This window comes from Polyodon spathula, chromosome 3, assembly GCF_017654505.1.
Source record: "Polyodon spathula isolate WHYD16114869_AA chromosome 3, ASM1765450v1, whole genome shotgun sequence".
Taxonomy (NCBI): domain Eukaryota; kingdom Metazoa; phylum Chordata; class Actinopteri; order Acipenseriformes; family Polyodontidae; genus Polyodon; species Polyodon spathula.
This window is the reverse complement of record NC_054536.1, coordinates 7,397,434-7,413,077: the sequence shown is the minus strand read 5'-3', so window position 1 is coordinate 7,413,077 and position 15,644 is coordinate 7,397,434. Positions and strand designations below refer to the sequence as shown.

The 15,644-nt window shown below is 39.0% G+C and overlaps 1 protein-coding gene across 7 annotated transcripts in view; it reads right to left on the bottom strand.

Moving 5' to 3' along the window:
- LOC121311720 (MAGUK p55 subfamily member 7-like) overlaps positions 1-15,644 on the bottom strand; it is a 128,862-nt gene that overhangs the window by 26,961 nt on the left and 86,257 nt on the right. For 5 of the 7 annotated variants that reach the window (XM_041243987.1, XM_041243990.1, XM_041243993.1 and 2 more), the window contains 4 exons: positions 15,573-15,637; positions 8,267-8,287; positions 8,157-8,168; positions 4,703-4,744 (listed from right to left, as the gene is read on the bottom strand). In XM_041243987.1, the coding sequence (XP_041099921.1) occupies positions 4,703-4,744; positions 8,157-8,168; positions 8,267-8,287; positions 15,573-15,637 (140 nt within the window). The remainder of the gene's footprint in view (positions 1-4,702; positions 4,745-8,156; positions 8,169-8,266; positions 8,288-15,572; positions 15,638-15,644) is intronic. The other 2 variants (XM_041243991.1, XM_041243992.1) reach the window with 2 other exon arrangements.

The following is a 15,644-nucleotide window of genomic DNA, read 5'->3' as shown; positions in this document are numbered from 1 at the left end:
GTGTGTGTGTGTGTGTGTAATTCAGACCGCCAGATGTTCCTCTGTGTGTTCTCTGCAGACTTGTAGAAGACATCTGTAAAAAGAGTTTAAGGGTGGTATGAAACCTTGCAAGGTATTCCTTGGAGGACAAACAGATCACAGGTTAACCACAGCACTTATGTTTTCTTCTCTCTAATGATATTTGAACATGTTTCTAGAAAGAATGTCCACCTGAACATCAAAATCACCACTGTATTGAAATTACTGGAGGGATTGTGTAATGTGGTTGTTAGCATTTCCTGTTGAGTGAGATATCTTCTTTCTGTCAGGTTCCCCCTTTTGAAATATGACTCTTCCTGACCTAACACCGTACACAGACATGCAGAAATCTGCCCCTGCAATGAAACTGTAAGCATGACCTGTAACATCCACACATGCAACACTAATCTTTAATTTATATGGCTCCTGTTAAAATCCCATCCCTACAGAATCCATGTGGCCAGTGTGTAATTGACAATCAATTGGACCCCAACACATTTTTTAAAATGAACCTCACACATCCCCTAGGTTTGCAGTGATTGCATAAATAGGCTTTTGTTCTCATTGAACTGTTGTGCTCAGTTATTTTACATTTGAAAGTAGCACTCAGCTCCGTCTTGTTTCACGGTGCTGTTTTGTCCCTTAGCAACATGCCAATGTTCTGGTTCATGATGCTTTAGACTTGACCTGTGTGTAATGTGTCCGAGTGGTTTTGGTCTTACCCATCTCAGCCACGACACAATCAGAACCAATTAAAAACTATTTGAAGGACCAAGACCAACTCCAGCAAACATCCCCAAAGAATTATGACATCACTTAACTAACGGCTACAAATAATATCAAAAGTGGCAGTTTTGGCACAAAATGCAAAGGCGGCTATTTATTTCTATGTTTCTCTCTTTGACGCTGCCATAAAATGAGGACTTTTATCAGGACCATCTGGGAACCCAACCCCCCTCCTCAAAATAAATAAATAAATAAATACATTTGACCACCTGTTTTTCAGCATTCTGACAAATTATAAATAAAACAATCACGCCAAATCACAAACACACACATTGAGGCACTACACAGTCACACACACACAAAACAATTGAATTTAAAAGGCACTACAACAACAATGCTCCTGCAATAAATACAAGTCATGTTTACTTTGAAATTCAGGATTTCCTTAAGATCATCCTTGTTTCCACCACCCCAAGGCTTCAGCACCAACAGGAAGGAGAAACCTTAAGCAAATGCAGGTCTTGTTGGAATACAAGGAAATATTTACATGTGAAATATGTTACCAATGTCTCGTTTCCGTGCTTGATCGCAATATTACATGTATGGTTTCTAAACCAGAAACAAACTGAAGTTTTTTTCCACCACATATTCTTCTGCTTTGACTGTATACCTTTCCTTTTTTTCTGCAGGATTTTCAAATCTGAATCATGATCTAAAGTCAATATTTAAATAGAGAAAAAAAAACATGCATTTGAGTGAGGTTTCCTCCCTTTGTCAGACAATGAAGCGGAATGCAGCAGACTGGCTAGAGAAACCCTAACCCACACTTAGCCTTGGCTGACTACTTATGGAAAAGCAATAAAGGCCACATGGAGAAAGTGGAGAAAGGTTGCTGCCTTGCATGGACCTACAGTACTGTAGCAATATTTAAAAGGACAGTCCACAGATTGACATCATGGCAGATTCCCACCTCATTCCTGGCTTCCCTACTCACAATGACTAAAATGTCAATCACAAACAAATCCCCATTCAAGGATAATGTATAAACAGATTTTGCTATCATGAATAAGCAAGTCACCGTGACCAACATCCAAAATACTAAGAATTGCACGTCATTCATAAAAGATTTCCATGTGCCAAGTTCAATAATGCTAAACAAAAACAGACACGTGCATTCCAAAATATATCCTAGCTTGAATAAAGAAGGCAAACATGTGCTAACAGTAAATGGAATAATATCTTGATCCATGTAAAGTATAATCCAATTTGGGCAAGCCTTGAGGCAATCCTCTCAAGACAAGTTTCATAAAAAATGGACCAATGGCTTTCACGATGTAGTGAATGTACAGAGTAAGCTTGCCACTTTTATTTAGGGCACTTTCATACCTAGTTCACTTGCAATTAATTCGAATCGTGGTTCACTTGCAAACAATTTTTTTCAAGTTTGCTTCAGTTCGTTTCACAATAGAAAAAATGAAGCGACCTTGAAAGTGCATTCCAATTTGTTTGCTTGGTTCACTTGCAGCTTCATCCAGACTACAGCTCTATTGGTTTTGCATTGCACTTTCCAAACACACTCGGCTCTGTTGCTGATTGCAAGTGCAGAAGTTCTCTCTGGAAAAGCTTTTTCCATCATGCTCAACATGGAGAATAATTTACGTGGATGTGGTTGTGCTGCTGTCCTGCTGTCAGTGTTATTTTGGTTTATTTGGTGCTAACAAATCATTTCCAAAGTAACGTAACACACCGAAAGAGCGTCAAGTATTTGTTGGAAAAACACTGTTCTTTAGGAGGAAATGCCGAAGACAATAATGATTAAGAAAAAGAGGGACATTCACCCTGATAATAATAATAATAATAATAATAATAATAATAATAATAATAATAATACTAGCTTGTTGTAAATGTTGGGAAATGTTGTACATGTGACAGTGTGGTGAGATACAGATGCAACAGCAGCTGGTTTACTAAACTCAGGTGGAGCAGCTCAAATGCTACAGTGACTAATGTCAGTACAGAGAGTACCGCTTTGTCTTGGCACAATATTTCCCTGCGAGTGTATGTGGCACAAGTATAATAAAACCAGATGTAATACATGTGCTAACTCCTTATTCTTTTTCATACTTTTCTTTGCTTGTGACAGTTTTGCTACTATGCTTGAAGAACATGCTTGCTGCAGTAGTTATTAAATCTCAAACACTATTAGCGTAATTTCATTGAATAACCCCGGGTTGCACCAGTTAGTAAATCAGCCCCATGGTATTTTTTTGTGATGTGCTGTTGTGTACATGTGACATTATGGTGTTCTTGTCTGGTGTGTATGTGTGTGTTTTTTGACAGTCCCTACATTGCGTATGTGAGACAAGGGGAGACACTTTCCTTGGTGCTTGCTGAAGTCCATCACTTCCACGATTTGCTTTGCTGTTTGAAGCGGTTAATTTCCACGTGAACTGGAATACGTTTTGTTTCACATTGCAAAAAGCTGAAAACGGACCAAAGTGGCATACGTACCGAGCCCACTTCCAAGCGAACCGAGACGACCATTTCAAGTGATCTCTGTTCACTCTGTTTGATGCGCATCCTGGTGCGATTACGTGGTTCTCAGAGGTTTCACATATCATTCCAAGAGAACCGAACCACACTCAAATCCGCATCAAAGGGTCAAACGAACTAGGTGTGAAAGTGCCCTAACAGTCTACCAACTGGACAAGAATTGCCCAAGTCTGATTTAGATCTATTTAAATGTATACTCAACATCATTATCATTATCATTCAAGAAAATGCATGACCCTTCATATGTTGTACGTGCTTTCATAAAATTATGTACTGTACTAAGAATGTGAAGGTCACTACCTGCAGTAACATTACTGGGGTTTGGATTAGTGAGAGCCTAGTAATCAGAAGCAGTGATTACTCAAGGCATGTACCCCAAAAGCCCCAGATTAGCACTAGTCTTACCTAAATTAACATTGGGCAGTCCAAGATTAGTGCTAATCTGGGTCTGTGAAACCAGCCAAACATGTACTGGGGCTATGGAAATCCAACACCATTTGTACCTAGCAAAAAACACTGTCAACAGAAACGTTGATGAATCAAATCAAATGAGGCTTGGATGAAACTGCAAAGGGAAAATTTTATAAAATAAAATTGGAACTCTAGTTCATTACTGACCACTTGTTCATACAAGACACTCTAATTAAAGGCTTGAAGTAGAGGGGAAAGTGCATGAAAAGATCAAAACAGACGCAAAGCAGAAATGACTAAAAAGAAAGGCTTGTAATATACAGATACAGTATATTTATACAAACACTATATGGCATTTAAGCAAAGTAGACATGACAAACTAAAAAGGGTCCATTAGAGGTTTTTGTGGTATGAAGAAATTCACTATTCTGGCTTATTTTCCATTCCAAAATTAAAATCAATATAATCACCTTAAAATGTATACTAAAAGCAACCAAAAAAAACTACCTAAAAGGTAATAAATAAATAAATAAATAAATACATAAAGAAAGAAATTCATTGATAAATATAAATCACGATCAAGCAGATAAAAATGTATAAATCTATACAACGTCCTGGGAAAAGTATTGGACGACCAGCTCTGTTTTGTGGTTATTTATTTAATTATTGTCGGATTAATTTAATATTTTGGTGTCCCTACATAGATAACAGGTCACCTCTTCAAAAATATGCAAAAGGTTTTAAATGCAGAATGACTGATGTTTTAATTCCCAAATACCTTCAAAACATAAAACACACACCCAGCAGCAGTAAAATAAATCATGAATTAAAGCAAAAAAGCTAATAAAAATAGCGTTTTTTTATAATTGATAGAATTCTTATCTAATAGCATCAGACAAAGTAACTCACGTTTACATTTTACCTGTAAAAGGTGTTCACAAACAGGACAGCAGAGAAAAGAATAAACAGAGAGTGTGGAAAAGTAAATGCTCACCTATGTAGAATCCGTTTACATGGGGACCACTTTCAGCATCTTCTGGTTGAAGTGTAAAAATCACACACAGAGGAACAAAGGCCAGGAAAATAAGCAGAAGAGTTAGAAGCCCAGACACAAATGCAGAGACACAGTGAGCACCCAGTACAAGTATAAGCAACAGACATGTACTTCCCTCCAAAAGGCATGTTAGCTTCTAAATTTTAATCTCTGGGAAAGCTGTTTGTTACAGTTATTTCAAAGTAACTATAACATCTCGGCAATCCAGTAAATTGCTTGTTATGTCCGATTGCTCACAGGATCTGGCAGGACAGTATATACCGTACAGCACACAACTCTAGATGTGGGTATATCCAATTGCTGTTGATCTGCTGTAAGTGCTGCTACTGCTTAGAGCAGTGGTTCTCAAACTAGTTTACCAATTGTGACCAACCCTTACTAATGTGCACTCCACGTAGTATAGCAATAAGCAACGTACATCACCAGATGGCAGCAGACTTGGTCCAATAATATGCAAGCTTAAATAAAAGGCACCAGTCACATAAACAGCACCTAGTAGAAACTGTGACATGCCAGGAGGTGCCATCAGGAGGTGATCCGGGGTACATTCTGCACATCTCAGTTTGAGAACCACTGGTTTACAACACACCAGAGGGGGTCCAATTTGAATAACGTAAAGAGCTCAAACAAAAATGTAACCATCACCAAATGGGATATAACCTCTTCTAGCCCGAATGACCTGAGCCCTGTGTGAATCAGGCCTGCACCCAGGAGATCAATACGAGTGACGCACAAGGCTCAGCGCCAGCTTCTTTCAGGCCTGATGCGTTGGAGAGAGAGTAATGGTTATATTTCTATTTCGGGGAACGAGGATTATGAGAATAACCCAACGTGCTCTTTCAAGTACGCAATGTAACCAGTACCAAATGGGATACAATACCCAAGCCTTAATAAGCACCGGCAGATGTGCTAAAAAGGAAGATAAACTACCTTCAGCATTCTGGCCGAGGACCGAATGACTGCTCTTAACACTTTGTTCCCAAAACCAGGGTTCTGCTGATCTATGACATTCAGGTCGGTAGAACATGGTAAAGGTATAAGGTGTGGCCCATACTGCAGCGTTTCAAATGTCTGCAACAGATGAGTCCTGGAATAACGACCAGGAGGTTGCAAGGCCTCTTGTGGAGTGACCAGTGACCTTTTCTGGTGGGGGCAGGTTGGCTAGACTGTATGCAATCCTGAACGTGTCTGCAGTCAACCTCGACAGCCGCTGTTTAGACAAGGTTTGTCCGTGGAACTTAGACCCGAAGCAAATAAACAATTGCTCGGACTTCTGCCAACCTGGGTGCAGTCAACATAATACAGCAGTGCCCTAACTTGACAGAGTGTAGGGAACTTTCTCTCCCTGTCAACACTGGAAAGGAGGTGGATGGAAGATCCCCAATTCCACTGATTGGTTGACAAGGAAAGCAGAAATGCTTTTAGGGAGAAAAGCTGGTTTAGTGCAGAGCACAACAGAGTTCTGACCTACAAAAAAAACAAACAGGCTTTCCCCATTAAGAATGCTTGCATTTCACCAACCTGCTTAGCGGAGGTAATAGCAAGCAGGGAAGCTGTCTTAAAGGATGTCATGAATACGCCACATTTGCAACCATACTAGGAGCATGTAGACGATTCTCTGGCGTTCTGAAGAGTCTCAATGACTTTGTCAGATAACCCGAGACGGCTCGAAAGTCTCTGTTCAGGGGCCAGACCCAAAGATGCAGAGCTGTTGGTCTGGATGCTAAAGAGTCCCCCGCTCCTGGCTCAGTAGGTCGCGATGGTTACCAGAATGCCTGTCAGTACCAGAATGCCTGCTGTGGTGACTCTCTGAGCCACATGAAGAAGAGGAGGATTTAGAGAAGCACAGGCTCTTAATTCCTGCTCATACACCTATAGGATTGTTTTCTAGTAACAGGGAGTTGGGACTCTGCTGACCACACTGCAGGGAACGAATGTGGCGAGTCATGCTGCGCCAGTATCAGAGATGCAGAGCAGTCCTTGGAACTGCGGGCCAGCCTGCTTTCAAGTGTCCTCTTTGCAAAATGAAAGCAAGGGCTGCAAAAGCTGTGGTCCTTAACTGCTCTCTCTGCATGCTCCCTTCCTAGGCAGTGGATGCCCCTGTAGCGCAAGGGTGAAACCCAGGCGTTGTGCCTACTTTGGTTCCGATCAGGCCAAGAGTACAGGCTCTGGTACCAACCAGGTCACTGGTACCGGCTCTGGTACTGGCTGACCAGGTCACTGGTACCGGCTCTGGTACTGGCTGACCAGGTCACTGGTACAGGCTCTGTAACCAGGACAAATGGCGTGTAGGTGAAGACCTGAAAAAGCCACTGGCAACTGCAAGCATGCACTGTTAAACAACAGGGGTTGCAGATCACCTGCTACTAGAATAATCTTGTAGCCTTCGTTGTCAAAAAGCAGACACAGCAACAGTCGAAAAAACCCTTAACACTGGCAGTGTCTCTGCAGCACAAAAGCTGAGCAGGTACTGTCTGTGTACAGAAACGTACGCGTGTTGGGTTACTGAAAGAAAAATTTGACAAAAATTATAAATAAGTAAGTAAAGGTGCTAGCAAGAATTATATTGACTCCCAAAGAGCTGAGCAGCAAGGGAGAGAGTGTGGAAGCTTAACTGCAACAAGGGACTGAATCCCAGGGAAGGGACGGGGGCAAGCTGCTGGCTTCCCGCGGTGCACAAGGCCAAGGAGGGGACTTAATCAGTACCTAGGCAAATAAAATAATTATATGGATACTTTAGATGCAAAATTATTTCAAATTACGAAATGAAAGAGAAAAACTGAATATCGACTTTTCTCCTTAGTTTTGACAAGGCCAGAACTCACTCCTGTCTCAGGTCAGCTGAAAGAAGAAATGGCACCGAGCCTTGTGCGCCACTCGTCTTTCTCTCCTGTGGTCAGAGACGACATCTGACACACACAGTGCTCTTAAAGGAGCAGCTTTGATTGAAGTGCTCAGGTAAGTCAGGCAATAAGAGATTATATCCCATTTGGTAATTATATTTCGTACTTGAAAGGGAACTACAAATGGTTGATCAAATCTTTACAAGTAATATACAAACCTCTGGGTGTCTAGAAAAAAAGTTTACAGCAACACCCCAGTTGAACAAATGTGATGCATTTTTAACCATACAGATCTCTATAAACAGTATGAGATTTTACTAAGTGAGACAGAAAGACAGACAAACAAACAAACAAACAAAACATGAGAAATCGTGAAAGAAGCAACACAAGACAGTGAAGCGCCTTTTCAGGTTTCTGACATACATACAGTGCTAATCTAAGGAAAGCAATGGTTCTGAGAAGCACTACTTCAAGACTATGGACATTTGATCCCAAACCAGTGGATTGTTCTCTATATGTCTACTGGGTGAGACTGGATGAACAAGCAGTACCTTCCATTTCTTCTGCGAAGCATACGGAAAACAAAATGAAAATCATTAAAACAAATGTTTAAATAATATTGAATTAAAACAATGAATCAAAATAAAAAAATGACACCTACCACTGTTAACAGTCCCCTCGTCTTAGAAAAGCAAGGAAAAAAAAGTGTTTCTTTGTTAAAACAACAAAAAAAACATTATGCAACAAACAAAGCAAAACAAAAAAACACAATGGACAAATTTAAAATAATCTACCAACGCTTCTGTAGATTAGTGATCTACTTTCCACCCAATTACAAATGAGAGTAGAAACAGAATGAAAATCAACCAGGCAGCGGCACACTTGTGGAAATTCCCTCACCTTTACAAAACAGATAAGACTGAAAACAATAGGCACCATGGATGAGCTTCACTGCATGTAATAATCACTGCTAAACTCCTGCAACCCATTACTGCTCAACCTTCAGCCCTCTCAAATTGGTACCATGCACCAAGCATTCCTTCCCCTTTTGTCTCCATTTAAATTAATTATCTGCTGAATGTGGCACGCCAGCTGCAAGATGCTACTAACTGAATAAACTGGGTTACATCTTGATTGAATGAATAACATTAAAATGTTAAAAATGTCCTTTTCTTCATGTGCTCCCAATTCCACCAAACAAGCTTCACCCAGTATCAAACAAACTACATTTAAGAGAACAAAACCATGTTCCCCAAACTACATCTACAAGGGACATTGCTGGGATGTCAAAACCCCAGATCTCTATCGCTAACCTGCCCGCCGCCCCAGAAGACCTTATAAATTGGGCTTCTGATTTTTGGTGTTTTACCCCAATTTATCTATTTTAATAATTAAGCCACTTGTGTATCTCAATCATATGTTAATAGCAAAACTGATTTAATTAATGCTTTTTTTTTATTTCAGTGAAACTAAATGGGTTTTATAAAAAAATCAGCCAAGCCTTAATTTTTCATTTACAAGCAGAACGTACAAACAAGACTGCACCATGTTAAGCATATTAGAGCTATAAAGAACAATAAAGTATTTTATGCTGAACACACTATTACAAATCACTATGTATAACTGTATTTGCCTTAATAACGTTGAGTTACTTCTGCTTTTAAATGAAAAAGACTTTCGATGTAAAAACCCATTTAGTTGTTTCACAGAAAAAAGCGTAAATTAAATCCATTTTATTATTAACCGGTTTCTCAGTTGTGATTGAGATACACGAATGACTTAACCAGTATCAACTGAATGTTTAAAAGGACAGTAGAAAAGTGGTAAAACACTGAAAATCAGACGCCCTACTTAAACACTCAATTCCACTTCATGGAAGTTTAACAGATTGTATTCAGTGGAACAACAATTGCCCTCTGACGTCACAGCCCGGATGTGTGCAAAACTGAGCAAACCGTGTTATTTAGAGGACAGAACAACATGGGCAATGTCTCTGAATAAATCGATCATGTGACACGTACAATTAACATGGTTTCCCGGGAAATCTTTATATGATCCGACTCCTCAAAAGTTAAAACTATTCCAAAAAGGCAAACCAGCAGAAAACACAGCTTTAAATACTACTTTCTTTTAATGGCTGTACTTCCTTTTTCCTCGCATTATAAATGTCAATCCGGGCTCCTGGAAATGGGGGGGCTTAGGTTGGCTAGGGTGTCCTCGGCTCACTGCGCACCAGCGACCCCTGCAGACTGGCCAGGCACCTGTGGGCTTGCCTGTAAGCTGCCCAGAGCTGCGTTGTTCTCTGACGCTGTAGCTCTAGGCTGGCTGCATGGCGGGCTTGCAAAGTGAAAAGCAGCGGTCGGCTGATGGCACACGTTTCGGAGGACAGCGGGCGCTCGTCTTCACCACTCCCGAGTCAGTGCAGGGGTGCTAGCGGTGGGCCGAGATAAAAATACAATTGACATTTCAATTGGGTATTTGACATGTAAAGGTCATGTATTTTGGAGTCCCTGGTATTAAGGCACTGACTGTTGTTGGAGTTACATTCTTTTATACGATCCAACATTCATTTCAGTACCAAAAGGCATATTTGACCCCACTGTCACATGATGGCTGAACAGTTCCTGATTGGGTTAGGCATTGTGGACTGCGTCTGGTCCTTAAGCACTGGGCAGCCAGTTTGAATCTGGCTTGTTTCACCAGTGGAACGCACTTGTGAATTCAGTTAATGTACCTCCAGGGCATCGCAAAACCATAATGGAATTGTGCAAAATTAAACACAATGACTGCATCCGTTTTGAAAGAGAAGAGGCCCCATACTAAATATGCATTAACCTTGGCTCACCATCAGTGGCCAAGGCTGCTCCCCAGGGCACGGCTTATGCACATTGCCAGGACGGTGTGGGGGCGCACAAAACACTGGCCTGTTGTCCACTTGGAATCAGTCTTTATTTAACTTCCGTATAAATTTTTTTTTTTTTTTTTTTAAATCACTTGGATGTTTCAGTAGTCGTTGAGAGAATTTTTAAACTGCTTAACAAACAGCAAATGCTAAAAGATTTTTTTTTTTTTTTTACTGAAACAAGAAATCCACATTTTTTAAATCAATGGTGTTATATTTATATTGCAAAAATAACAATGAACAAGTCTACAGATGTGACAAGTTGAGCCTGCACCGTGTTTAAATTGGTACAGTAGTGGTACAGTGACCCTTCCTCAGTGATTACAGAAACATTCATACTGTGGTAGTGTAACATATTGTGCAACTTTAGGGATCTTTTAAAGTTTTACAATTCTGATTGTCATAAAATAAAATAAAAATTAAAGTTTTATAATAAAACAATAAATTATTACATCACATGCACAGTCACATGCACAAAATGAAAAATAACATGAAAAAACTACTTTCTTTTTGCAGTCTTTTTTGTATTTTGAAACCAGTTCCTGGCATCTTTTCGGAGATATTTTTGCCCAGTCTTCACACATAAAGCTTTGAGTTCTGCAATCGACTTTGAATTTCTTTTTTGCAACAGCAGCCTTCCATCTCGACTGGATTGAAGTCTGGCGACTGAGATGGCCAATCCACAGCTGTAATCTTCCTTTTTCTCCAGAAATTCCTTTCTAGTCTTCGCAGAATGCTTAGGGTCATTATCCTTACTTCTGTCCAATAAGCCTTCTAGCACTGGGTAACAAATGAGAGTGTAAAATGTCTTGATATTTTGCAGCATTCATTAATCTTTCTACAATACAAAGGTCGCCAGTGCTTGAGGAATTAAAATAAACCCATACCATCACACACCCTCCACCATGTTTAACACTGGGCATGATGAACTTTTCTTTAAATTCTTCTCCTCTCTTCCTCCAAACAGTGCTGCTTTCTTGGTGAAAAAAGGTCTATTTTGGATTCATCTGACCATAAAATTTGGTTGAAGAAATCAACAGGCTTCTTCAAGTATTCAATGGAAAGCTCCAATCGCTTTCTTTTGTGTATTGTTTTTAACAAAGGTTTGCATCTTGGTTTTCGCCCATGGACATTCATCTTGTTAACATATCGTTGAATTGTTGGCTCATGAATTTCTTGACCATAATCTCTCAATTCTTGTGTGAAATCTTTTGAAGTAATTCGAGTATTATGCTGGGCTGCTCGAATGATGATTCTTCCAGATTTTGAAGAAATCTTTCTTGGTCTTCCACACCTGGAGCTAGTTGCACTAGTTCCTATTCTCCTGTGTCTGTCAATAATAGCCCACACAGTGCTTTTTGGTAAGCTGAGACTTTCTGTTATTTTTCTGGTAGTCTCCTTTTTTGTTTAGTTGTATCACTGCCATTTAGAGATCGTTGCTGTACTCTTTTAGGTTTAACCATTTGTGTTGCTTTTTTGAATCATAAATTTCAAATATATTTTCAACACTTGCTCATTATGTATTTATTCTATAATTATCATCAGGTGTTGGGATTAGAAGTTACAGAAATCACTTGCTTTGTGTATGTATGCATGTATGTACTGTATGTATGCATGTATGAATGTAAGTATGCATGTATGTATTTATAATTAGAGGCCGGCACGGGTACTCGGAAACCCGGGTTTTAAATTACACAATGCTACCCGGGTATCTTTACTACCCGGATGTCGATTTATTAAATTTCAGAATTTAAAGAAAATGTAGAAAATATGACAAAACAATTGAAGCACAGGTCTCTGGCCAGCGTAATAGACAATGTTAAAACAAGCTTTTGCATTACGCCTTTTCTTAACTGATAGGATATAAATGTTTTACAGAAGACAATAACACAGCGAATGGCAACTACACCTCAACTGCTGCAACTATTCTCTGGAACCAAATTGGATACAAAACATCATCAGAACAGGGCTCGACAGTGCGACTAATTTGGTTGGCTAAAAAAAAGTCAGTTGCTTTTAGCTGGCAGTATACAAAACAAACAAGCAAACAAAAACAGATCTAAACAGCTCAATGGTAATGCACTCTGAGAATGTAGTTTACTGGTGTCCACTGCCCTCTGTTAATCACACATTAAAAACTATAAAACCCATACACTGCCAGTTTCACTGGTTTATCAGTGCGTTGGCTACTCATTTCCAGACAGTCTGAAAACCTGTCAAATCAAGATGAGGAAAATAAACTATTTTCATGGGATTAGAGAAGTTTCAAAAGAAAACCGCATGAACAAAATTTAGATATGCTGGTGTCTTAACAAGAAATGAGCCATGAAGGTATTTTTTATTACTATTATTTTTATTATTATAATTATTTCGATTTTTCCAGTACTGAAAAAGGTTACACAAGTAGGGACTACATGTATCTGTACTATATAGTACTTGCATATGTATCATGTACTTAAAACATATATGCAATTTATTTTTCATTTTTAATCAGTACCCAAAAAAGATCGGGGTACCCGGTTCCAGATTTTATACCTGTGCCGACCTCTACTGTGTGGGCTATTATTGACAGACACAGGAGAATATGAACTAGTGCAACTAGCTCCAGGTGTGGAAGACCAAGAAAGAAAGATATATATATACAGACACACACACACACCGGTGTATAAGTCGCTCCCCCCTTTTTAGGACCCCCTAAAAATACCTACAAAATAGACTTACACAAAGTTTTTTACAGTAATTTATAAACTGTCACAGAAATCCAAGATGGAATTCTTTTCCTGTAACTCACTGAAGAGGCCTATCTATTATTTTGTATAATACATGGCTACCTTCAAAGAAAGATTCTCCTTGACCTCTCAGCTGCCTTTGACACAGTCGACCACTCTATTCTTCTGACCTCCCTCGCTGACCTGGGACTCTCTGGCACTGCTCTTGTCTGGTTCTCCTCCTACCTCTTCAATCACACGTACCGGGTGTCCTGCCGTGGCTCAAACTCCGGCTCTTGCTCTCTTTTGACAGGTGTCCCCAAGCCTCAGTTCTTGGACCCCTCCTATTTTCTCTCTACACCTGCTCCCTGGGTCCCATCATCTCCTAATATTCTAACTATTTTCTGTATGTTGTACTTGATTTTACTCTTTAAAAGGTATCTGTATTGATGGTTTTTTTTTTTTTTTTTTTTTTTTCTTTTTTTAATTTAAACTTATTTACTAAATGCTCTTATTGGAATTTACTCTTATAAGCCAACACTTTTAAAAAGTTTACTGCTCTTTGACTAATTCACTCTTAAATGTATTTATCTACTGTATTCTTTATTTTGCTGTTATTTGAATTTGATCTTACTTTCTACTGATTTTACTGTACTTTGTAACTGCTCTTCTCTATAATGTGACATTTTGCAACAACTGTAAGTCACCCTGGATAAGGGTGTTTGCTAATAAATAAATAAATAAATACATTGTGTGTAATGAAATTTGAATGAGGTGTATTTCAATAATATGAAACTTATGTCTTAAGTTTGAAAACAACTGGTCTATAACTTTTAAAGGATTGAAGTCCAAATCTATTGTGTTCCAATGGTATTTTCTGTAAACTTAAGTTAGTAACTATGAAATCATCTGCAATCAACCACTAATGTCCCTTTATAATCAGAACTGGGTCAATCAATCCTAATTTAATATAGTTAAAGACACTGATTTCCACATAATCAACAATAACAGTGCAATGCCAATATTCAAAATATTCCCTTATGTTCGACACAAATTAAGATAAAGATGCAGTCTGTGGAACGATTTCAAAGTCCTCATCTATTGTGAAACCTGAAGACAGATTTATTAATTCAGTGTTAAATAAAGAAAAACATAGCTATTCACATTTTCTATGAAGTTATTTAAAATACTGCTGTGTGTTCAAATAGGACTAAATGCATAAAAACACACGATCCAGTTGAAATGTCAATGAAAACGTGCTCAACTTCGCCAGTGTCAATGACAATAGTAATGCTACTTTGTCACGTCGCTTTGTTAACCCACTTGACGTGACAGAGCCTTCTTTTCGCCATTGCCCTCCTTGCGAGGTGGTGCTTAGCATGAATACTTCCAGAAGCTGCTATCTAAAACACAGACTAAAGAACGTAGGAGAATGACTGGCAGCTGACCAGGACCCGTCCGTCTGGTAAGCTTCGTGGCACTGTTAAAATTTCCGATAAGATGTCAAACAGCACAAACACACAAAAACCAAAAACAGTTTCTGCCAAAAAAAAAACATGGGAGGAGAGAATAATACACTAACAGGACAGCCATCACCTGATTGTCAGAAACTATCAAAATATCCTTAAAAACCACCTTTAAACTCCATTTACCAGTCATGAAATTTCCTAACTACAATGGTAAATGCAATGAGCTTAATGACAGTACCTGCCTTTATTACATTCACATTCTCACTGGACATGTGTGTTACTGTACACCTAATAAGCAGAGCACATTGACGAGATGTCCTGTTAAAGTGAACACAGTGAGACATGGTGGTGTGCTAAAATGTTAGCCATACAGCTAGAATTCAAGAAGCAGTTGAATAATGGATAATGTGATGTGTACAATTAACGTTGTTTCCTGGGGCATCTTCATGTGATCCAACACTCTACAAGAGACATAATATTCCTAAAAGGTAACTCAACAAACACAGTTTTTCATAAATTAAGGTGTATATATAAGCTAGCATCTCGGATGAAATCCAATTGTATACCAAGACCTGGCTGCTCTGCAAATTTCAACATTTTAATAAATATAAAGGAAGCAATAATAAATAAAATTGTAGAGAGTCCACGTATTTTGTCACTACTTTTCTGTCAACAGTACTTAGGTTAATAGCATGTCTGGTTCAATGCAATGTGCTTTAGGAAACCATATGAAACTGATCTTGTTTGAGATCATTAGGCTATCTACAGGTTTTGCCAGTATCTAGACTCTCCTCTAGCTCTACAGAGGTTACACCTGCACTTCTTATGGGTTGTGGTAAGGGTCTAATGGGATGATTTGTTTCCCTGTCAAGTAAAATATGACCTTACATAATCTTCTGTTTGAATTTCTTTGAGGATGAACAAGGGTTACAGGCCTTCTCAGTGCAAATCGCCTGGAGG